This window comes from Eupeodes corollae, chromosome 1 (genome assembly GCF_945859685.1).
Source record: "Eupeodes corollae chromosome 1, idEupCoro1.1, whole genome shotgun sequence".
Taxonomy (NCBI): domain Eukaryota; kingdom Metazoa; phylum Arthropoda; class Insecta; order Diptera; family Syrphidae; genus Eupeodes; species Eupeodes corollae.
Window position 1 is genome coordinate 14,440,359 of NC_079147.1, and position 9,437 is coordinate 14,449,795.

Sequence of the window (9,437 nt, forward strand, 5' to 3'; positions counted from 1 at the left end):
TTTAGGTTTCTTGCAGAACTGGTTCTTCAGAGCGATTATCTTATCTTTTGCTCCTAATTCCTGAGAAGGTAGCTCAGGTGTCTCAGCTCTTGGATTCAATAGATCCAACGCTCGTCGTTAGTTCACCTTACGGTTATCCAGCGGGCACCACTTGGAGGTGACGATGCGATTTTGCTCCACCCAATATGCGTCAAAAAGTGGTCGAAAATATGAAAACAAAGATTTAATATGTGCTTTATTTACGCTTACTTTTGAAACAGCAAAATGCATAACTCTGTATGATTGTCTTCATATTTTCTACAAAAGCTTCTTTAAAGGAATATTCTTTCAGTCACAATCTTCAGGTGAAATCAATGAATACAAACTTTAAGTTGAATTCAAAAAAATGATTTATAATGACTGCATTCCCAAAAATTGCATTCAAGCCTGGTATTATGAGACTCTTAGTCCAAATAGGGTTGGTGATATTGTTTCTAATGTTTCACTTTTGTGTATTATGAAAATTTCATTTCTTGTTTACAGATTTCGTATCACTTTTTAAAATACCGTTTTTTAACAGTATAATTAGTTTTTAGTGGTTAAAAATGTTGCCTTTCTACATCAATGTTGTTTTAGTTAAAATATTCCAATCCAAAATATAACAATAACCGATAATTATAAACAGTCATGTAGCAATTATAATAGGTCATTTAGTGAATATCATTAATACTTACCCACCTGGGCCTTAATTTTGAATTGGCTTCAAGTGACTACACTTCTAAAGTCAACTGTAGATTATGTTAAGCTGTATAATATTATATCCTACTTAACTTACCTCAGCTCCTTAACTCTCTAAAACAAGACCAAAAAAAAAAACACTTCACTCCTCTCAATTGTATATTGGCTACTTGAAGTGATAATTCCACACAAATCGCAGTAAAGAGGAGCTCCCAGAGCAAAGCACTACAGACAAGTGGCAGCTTTGCTGAATTGGCTTCTAAGTACCATATAAACCCATCAATTGACAATTACACCAATTTTCTGCAAAAATCGATAAAATCATCATTTCAACAAATAAAAATCCAAAATTGCATTTATCAAATATAAATATTTGTTCAAAAAACACAACAACAACTAAAAAACATCAAACTTTCCCTATCTCACAAAAGAAAATGTATTTTTAAATTTCAACATCAGCACAGCATCATCATTGTGGAACGATTTGGATATGAAGAACAAAATCTTATTGGCTCGATATGCTGCCATTTTGAAAAGGCGGTTCACTATCAGAATTCAGTTTTTCACATATTGCTTTGAAAACACAGAGTAATGGTTCTAAAAATAAGGGATGATGTTTGTTTGGTTGGATGAATGGAGGGAAACAACGAACAAATTGGTGAGGGAGTGAGTGTAGCGTAATTTGTTTCATTCCAATGGAATGTGGACATAATTTTGTTCAACATTCGAATCGATTTTCCGCATCAATGCGGCGGTCAGTTTAGAATCCAAACTTGTAAATGGAGGACGTAAACGGTTTCGAATGTATAAACTAATTAACTAAAGAATATACATTGAAGAATTGAAAGCTATTGAAACATATCCGTCGCGAAATTAAGGATTAGTTGTTTTTTTTTAATCTTGTAATGTTTGTAGTGAATTGATAAAGAAGAGAATATTCTATTATTGTTTAAAATATGCTACAACAACATCAGCAACCACCTCAACAACAAGGATATTACGAATACAATCACCCGAGTCCTGGAAGCTTGACAAATTCCGATTCATGCAATACGACGCCATTTTCAGTGAAGGATATTTTGAATTTGGTTAATCAGAATGAACCTTATACTGGTTGTCACATGGATGGGTAAGATTATTAATTAAGACTTTTGTAAACTTGAAAAGATTTTTAAGTCCCATATCTATTGAAAGTATACTTTGACCTTGTTTGTGAAAATTTTGAGTTGCTAAGCAAAAGTTAAGTCGTCCGCATAATTAAACTTCGTTACTCACAAATTGCAAATTTTACTAAAAGAAAACGAGAGTTCCGGGTTTAAATAAGTTTGTATTAATTTCAAACTTTTAGATTTATGTTAGTTAGCTTTTATGTTTACTGAGTGCTAAACTATATATTAAAATTTAATAACAGTGATAAAAATGTTCTAGAATTAGGATTAGAACTATCATATTTAATGTGTTACAAGGTCTGCTTATAAGGACGACGAATTCTTATTTTCGTACAATTATTTTACAAACATAGACGTTAGAAACAAAATTGAGTTTGAGTCTTCAGTTTAGATTTGAAAACGCAAGAGAAATTAAACTTTTACCTTTAAAGGTTCGAGAGTTCTACAAATCTAATTTTGTTTATCAGGAAAAATTATCAATATTTGGAAAAAAAAACAACTAATTGACATATTAGCTTCGCCAATTGCTTGCCATTTTGAGTTCGAAAGACGATTTTAAGAACTTAGATTAAATCTTCTTTAATAACTAAAGATAAATAAAAACAATAGATTGAGAACCGAGGACAAATGATTCAAGTTATTTGCAAACTTTTTTAGGCATATCAAAAGAAAGGTTTATGGGTGTTGCACAAAGACCACCAAGTCTGTCTTCATGTATCTTCATGTAAATAATTCTGCTGTGGTATTCGTCACCTCATGTTAGTCTTTCTTTTGGCAGTGATTATAAGGAGCTCAAAAACATGTAATAAATGAAAAAAAGAGTTACAAAAAAAAAATAACAGTCGCGTTTTCGACACTCAAAAGCGATCTGCAGGGGTATTTGGCACGGTATTTAATTATTATTTATATTGAGTACCTATTATTTATTTGAATAATATATCTATCGGACTTGCACCTACAATTGTTTAAATTGAATTTATTGTAGTAATTAAGGTTTGATGTGGGTCCATCGGTAGTCTCCTTAAGGAATTTTGGCCTGTCCTTTTGCAGTAGAAATTTCTGGACTGTATGATTTCGAGTAACATTCAAATTAAAATCTCCGAAATGCAGTGTTTGCCAATATTTTTTCAACTATAAAAATAAAAGACTTAAACATGTATATACAAAAAAAAACATATTAAGCGACAAATAAAACCTGCTAAATTTTGAAAGGTTAATGGGTCTTAGAACGAGAGGTGGTAGACTTAATGTTTTGTAAATTATTTGAACTTTGTAATGTCTTACCTTTGAGCACTTCTCTCACCACTTTTGTACTGCTCAAATAATCTGTTTGCTCGACTTTGGCTATGGCTACTTACCAAGAATAATCTACTTTCAAGGTATGAAAAGCTGTTCAACTTATCTTGTCCGGTTGTTAGATTAAAATTTGAATTAATAATAGTTTTAAAAAATGTTGTAACTTTCAGCTTGAATTTTATTTTTTAATACCTGAATTTTATCATAATAATGTCTTACTGTTGTTGATACCGATACAAATCTTTCATTTGTATGTCATAACTCCTTTTTCTTTTAACCTTCTTGTCCCTCCCGCCTAATTTTGGCTTTTAAAAGTCTTCGTCATAGAAGACAAACTTTGGATTGCTGATGTTATTTTAAGCAGAAAAACTTTTAAGGTAATTTTGTCATTTGCGCTTCTTCCTTTTCGAGTCATTACAATTTTTAAAAAGGTTTGAAATAATTACTTTAACTGTCTCTTGTTTTTCTAAATTTCGACTGATACTTTATTGGTTTATTTTATTTTAACAGAAAAAATACTTGCTTTTTTACTATCTTCAAAAATTTAATTAATCCGGAATACGGTTTTATCGTAATTTAGCTTTTAACGAAATTTATGGATTTTTAAAAATTTGTTCGTGCTTTTAAATCTTTACTTTTTATTTTTTTAAGTAAGTATTTTTTTAATAATTTAACCCACAAACCTTTAAGATAAAAAATAATAGATTCAATAATGAAATTCAATATTTTCATTGGAAATATTCAAAACACAGTCAAAACTAATAATTTATAGTAGAAAAAATTAAGTCAGACTAATTAAGGAAATGATTCCAAGAATAAAAAAAAATGTATAACTCGGAAATAAAAGAAACAAAAAGTTACTCATGAGTTTTTAGGTTTAAAATGACCTTAATACACCATGAATTTTTCTTGTGTCGGGGAAAGTGGACACCCTGTACAATCTGACATCTAAGAACTATATGGCATTAGTAAACAAATTTTGAACTCGAAATTTTAATAAATCATAAAGTTACGGGGGTAGAGAAGTCGAAGAAAGTGGGTCCCCCGATTCCGTCCACCTGTCTGTGTGTTCCTACAGCCCAAACCATTGGGCCAATTGAGTTCAAACTTTTTAGTTAAATCTTAAGCAGGTTCGAGTTAAGCGTTTTTTTAAAGTTTTGCTTAGGCTTAAAAAAACTAGTATTGCATTTACAAATTGTTTGGTTAGAAATCAAAAATTCGAATTTCATCGAAAACGATAGATTTTAGATTTGTTGAAAAAAAAATGTTTTTAATTGCTCCAGAAGGGTACCCCCTTAGAAACGTTGTTTTGTTTTTAAGTTGCCTCATGAACTAATGAACCGATTTCAATAATTTTTTGCAGCACAACCTGTTATTTATTTATTTATATATCGAAAAATAAGTTACAAAATAAATGTTTAAATTCTTTAAATAAAAGGCATCCAGATAACAAGGATATTTGATGCCGTTTAGAAGCAAAATATATACGTCTCTAAGTTTGTATGTATGTATGTGCATAACAAAAATGAGAATACTTTATTTTTAGCATTTTCATAAATTAAATCAATTTTCAAATTTCTTTAAATTTGTTGTGCTTCGTTCTTCGGTGTGCACTTTTTTAATAGCTTCAGGTATCTTTTGTTTGAGATATTAGGAATATCTGCGATATGTAGATGATTGTGTTTGGAAGATCTGTGCTCGGGATTTGGCTTAAAATTGGGCAAGAATATGCCAGACAGACAAAACTTCTTTACAGTTTTCACATTCTTTGGGAGGTTCATGGTTGTTGTACTGGTGACTTGAAAATAAAGTTCTTCCTACTGTAATTTGGAAAAGTATTACACACTCTGCTCTAGAAAAGCCTTTTGTAGGGAACTCTGAGGTGGGTAGGGTGACGCTTCCGAAGGAAATTATCTTCCGTTTCAATATTTTAAAAGTTTTTTCGCATTAGAAGGGGAATGTTAGGCAAATCTTTTACGAATGGAAAGTGAAACACTTTCTTAGTTGCTACATCTGCCACTTTATTACATTTTATGCCTACATGACTTGGAACCCAGGCGAAAACGATGTTGATGCTGTTATATAAATCGCTATGCATAGGTATAGTTAAGAATATTAGATGATCAAAAATGTCAAATTTAATTTTTTGGATTTAAAAAAAAAATATTTTTTTTTTCAAAATTCGAAATCTAAAAAATAGTCAATATTTTTTTACAAAAAGCTCTGACAAAAACTAAAGCTGAAAAATGTTATTTATAAAAACATGAATTTAAAAAAAAAACAGCTTTAACAATTTTCGAAAAAAAGTTTTATAAATCAAGTTTTTTGAGATTATTTAAATAGTTTCAATTTTTTGAGGACAAACCCATTTCATAGGTAAAATTTTAGTCTTTCGATATAGAAGAAACATCGTGCAATCGTGAACTTTATTTTTCTTCTTTTGATCTTATCTTTACACCATTTTTTTTATAATAACCGCACACTCATGGGGATATTACTACCCTTATTATGCAAAGACACAGTGTCATGAGGCCCTTTTATAGCTTTGAAACACAAATTTCAATCAGTCAGCAAGATTTTAAAGTAATTAATCCAAAAAACGAGGCTTGGATGCGACCTACACTACACTACGACTACACTACACGAAATTTAATTATTCTAAAAAATTTTAAAATAAATAACAATATTTTGCATATAATGAAATAGTTTGATTTCAAAATCTATTTTTGCTATCGAGATTTTTAAGTCGTTAACCAATTTTTACCAATTTTAGGAGCATTTCTAAAAAGTTTTTATTTCTTTTAAAAACAAATACAAATTGGATGAACGAAATTAACATGAAGTCAATACCTTCTTTTGTTCACGTGATATCGAAAACCGAACACCATTTATACCAAATGGTACGGTTTTTTGTAGATTTTATTTTTTTTTTATGAAAAAACGGACTGTTGGTTTTTTATCAAAAATTCACTGAATGTCAAAAACAATATTTTCAATTTTTGAAAAGACATTTGAGTCGAAAATACTTTTTTGCGAACTTTTAGAAATTTTTTTCTTTAGGTTTTTACATTTTGTAAAAAACTTTTAGTTCCGTTTTTCAAAAAAAATTATCGAATGTTCGAAACAATATTTTCATAAGATACAATTAGATTCAAGCCAAAATCTGAAAGTTTTGAAAAAATATTTAAGTCGAAAATTAATTTTTATCTACTTTTGTTAATTATTTTTTTGGATTTTAATTTTTTGTTCGATTTTTCCAAAAAAAAATAACTAAATTTTGACAGCAATATTTTTTAAAAAATAAAATTAGTTTAAAGTTCAAAGTTTTGAAAAGTTATTTGAGTCAATGAAAATCAATGTGCACCAACTTTGAGTAATGTTATAAAAAAAAACCTATCAATTCGATTTTTTACTGTTCGGATTCGGCTTAAAACTGTAGGTCCCTTCTATCCCTGTCAACAGTTCTCGTACACAGGAATGGTTGAGAGTTGTCAGTTACTATAGGCCCTTGTTCTCAAACGGACTTGTTGCGCCACCCAATTTATTTATTTATAACTCTTCTAAGCCCGCTGCTTCAGAAATATTTTTTTTTTACTTGCAGAACTTTTCAAAGCCAATCTTTTTTTAATGAGTCTAATAACAATGAAATTGTGTCAATCAATTTTTAATCAAAATATCATTTTCTTAATAAATACAAAACACTAATTAATGCGTTTAATTTTTAAATCTTCCAAAATTCTCTTTAAAATATTCAAACATTTTACTCTCGATTTACAAAACTGCATTTTTAGTATCTACATTACAAATATTATTGTTAAACCGGTTTATACTAATGATAAATAAAAACATTTATTTTCGTTTTAATAGAAAAATTAGATTTTTAAAATGTGAACTTTCAACAAAAAACCAGAATTTTGTAAACCAACTCCTTTAACTAATAACTCAAATTTTTAGTTTTTGCTTTTAATGCTTTGAACGTAGAAGTCAATGATTTAAATCATTACAGTCCTAAATGTCTGAACTATTAAAACGCTAAAATTTATATCCTATAAGTTGTTGTTTTCGATTAATCTCTTTCTTTTTATATTGTGCCTTGTTTGAACATACATACACACAATTACCAAGATATTCATTCAACAAAATCAACCTTATTTAAATTCTCTAAAACAAAAATAAAAAAAAAAATATCACCCTCTCAACAAATAAGGATCAAATATATTTAACGACCTAGTGTCGTAACCTCTAAACAAACAAAAACTAAGCCGCATAATAAAAAGAAACCCAAAAATAAAAATTAGAACAAAAGATAAATGACAAAAACGGAAACTCAGCAGCGTATCAGCGACGCACGGCGGCGGACGCTCATCTCAAATTCACATCCTGGTCAACACATGTGTGTGCATACCCATTGTTCCGTATCCTTTTTTTTTCTTTGCCTTAAGAAGATTCACATTTGTTACACATTTTGGTAATGGTGCATGAAATTGTCTCTCACACTGTGCCTAATATAGTTCATATCGTCCTTTCAAAAGGACATCAGACCCAGATCGTAGCGAAAGTTGCAAAACGTCTTCTTCCTTTTTATAAAAATATAATGAAAACATCAACACATGTTTAACCCAACTCAATTTATTTTTAGCACCAGTTCTGCAACAAACCTCTATCCTGACTATGATCGCTACCCAGATCCGGCGGCGATGGTTCCGCATGGATACATTGCTCAAGGTCAGATTTACTCATCGTACGATTACAACAACAGTCCACACCATCCACATCCGCATTCGCATCCACACAGCCACCATCATCCATCCTTGCATCAAGCATATCAATACACCCCTCAATACTACCCCACAGCAACTCCTCAAGGATTCACCTACCCGTATGCCGATATTCCTCCAAACGGTACGCATACCCATGTCCTTCTTAACGATGGAACTTATATGAAACAGGAAGTAATGCCACCATCTTATGTAACACCCTCACCTACGTTAGACTTAAATAGTTCAGCCGAAGTCGACGTTTGCGCAAGTAGGTCATCCTGTCCTAGTTCGGAGAAGGATCCAGCGGTGCCAGCACAAATTTCCGGCAGTCCTTGCAACGAAATCACTTCCCAACATGTCAAGGAACTTGAGACGATATGTGACTTCGACGATACTGATGATACGGATGCGACACAACAGAGTAAGTTCAACTGATTTCCTTATTTCCAAAACATGACTTAGTTATGTTGTTTTGCTTATTTTTTAGAAGACTCCACCCACGTGACTTCGTCACGCTCTGAATTGCGAAAGAATGGTAAACCTCGAGCCAAACGAAAGCCTCGCGTCCTGTTCTCCCAAGCTCAAGTTCTCGAACTCGAACGCAGATTCCGTCAGCAGAAATACCTCACCGGTGCCGAACGTGAAGTTATCGCTCACAAATTGAATCTTTCTGCGACCCAGGTGAAAATTTGGTTTCAAAATCGCCGTTACAAGTCGAAACGTATGGAATGTGATAATGGCTGTGCAGACCCATCGGCTGCCTCAAAGTGCAGCCTCGACTGGAAGAAGTATCCAGTTGTTGGAGTTTATGGTGTCGAATCGAGGAAGTCATCGCCAATGGAGGGCATGACAATGCATATGCACGGATCAGTAGGAATTGTACCAGTTGGTTCAGGGGCAGCGCAACCCCCTCCATATCCATCAAACGTCACTAACCATAGTGGTGGGGTTGGTGGAGTTAAATATGAACTACCTGCGAATAACCATCATGAACCAGACGTGCATTTCGTCAATGCTTATGAACCTCCAAAAGCTTATTGGCTTTAATTACAAGTATTTCAAAAAATAAGTATTGATAATTTTGTTAACTTTAAGTTTAAACTATAGAAAATATTTTGTTGAGTAGTTGAATAAATTTTTGTAAATAATCTTTGGAAGTCTGTAAATAGAAAAATATATAAATAATTGATTGCCATTATATAAATAAAAACTGAAACAAAGTTTTCTTGACGATTCTTCTATTAATCGAAGGATGGACAAATTTTTTTAAAAAATAGGGAAGAGTTGGAAAGGATCTTAAGAAAATACTAAAACTCGATATAGAATAGGAGCACAAGTATGTATTATATCGTCTCCAGTTTTTTGTCTTGGATAAATGAATAACGATGGGAAGAAATCACGAACTGAACCTCCTTTATGTACACCAAACCTTTAAAAGGATGTAAATTGTTTTTGAATGCCTGCACATTGCAATGAGTTTAAAATATTTTGCCAG

At 31.5% G+C, this 9,437-nt stretch overlaps 1 protein-coding gene across 1 annotated transcript; it reads left to right on the forward strand.

Moving 5' to 3' along the window:
* Positions 1-1,508: 1,508 nt before the first annotated feature.
* Positions 1,509-8,989, forward strand: LOC129944635 (muscle-specific homeobox protein tinman-like). The gene is made up of 3 exons (XM_056054240.1): positions 1,509-1,846; positions 7,822-8,363; positions 8,430-8,989. Exons 1-3 carry the CDS (start codon positions 1,674-1,676, stop codon positions 8,987-8,989), a joined length of 1,275 nt encoding a protein of 424 aa, XP_055910215.1. The 5' UTR covers positions 1,509-1,673.
* Positions 8,990-9,437: the final 448 nt, after the last annotated feature.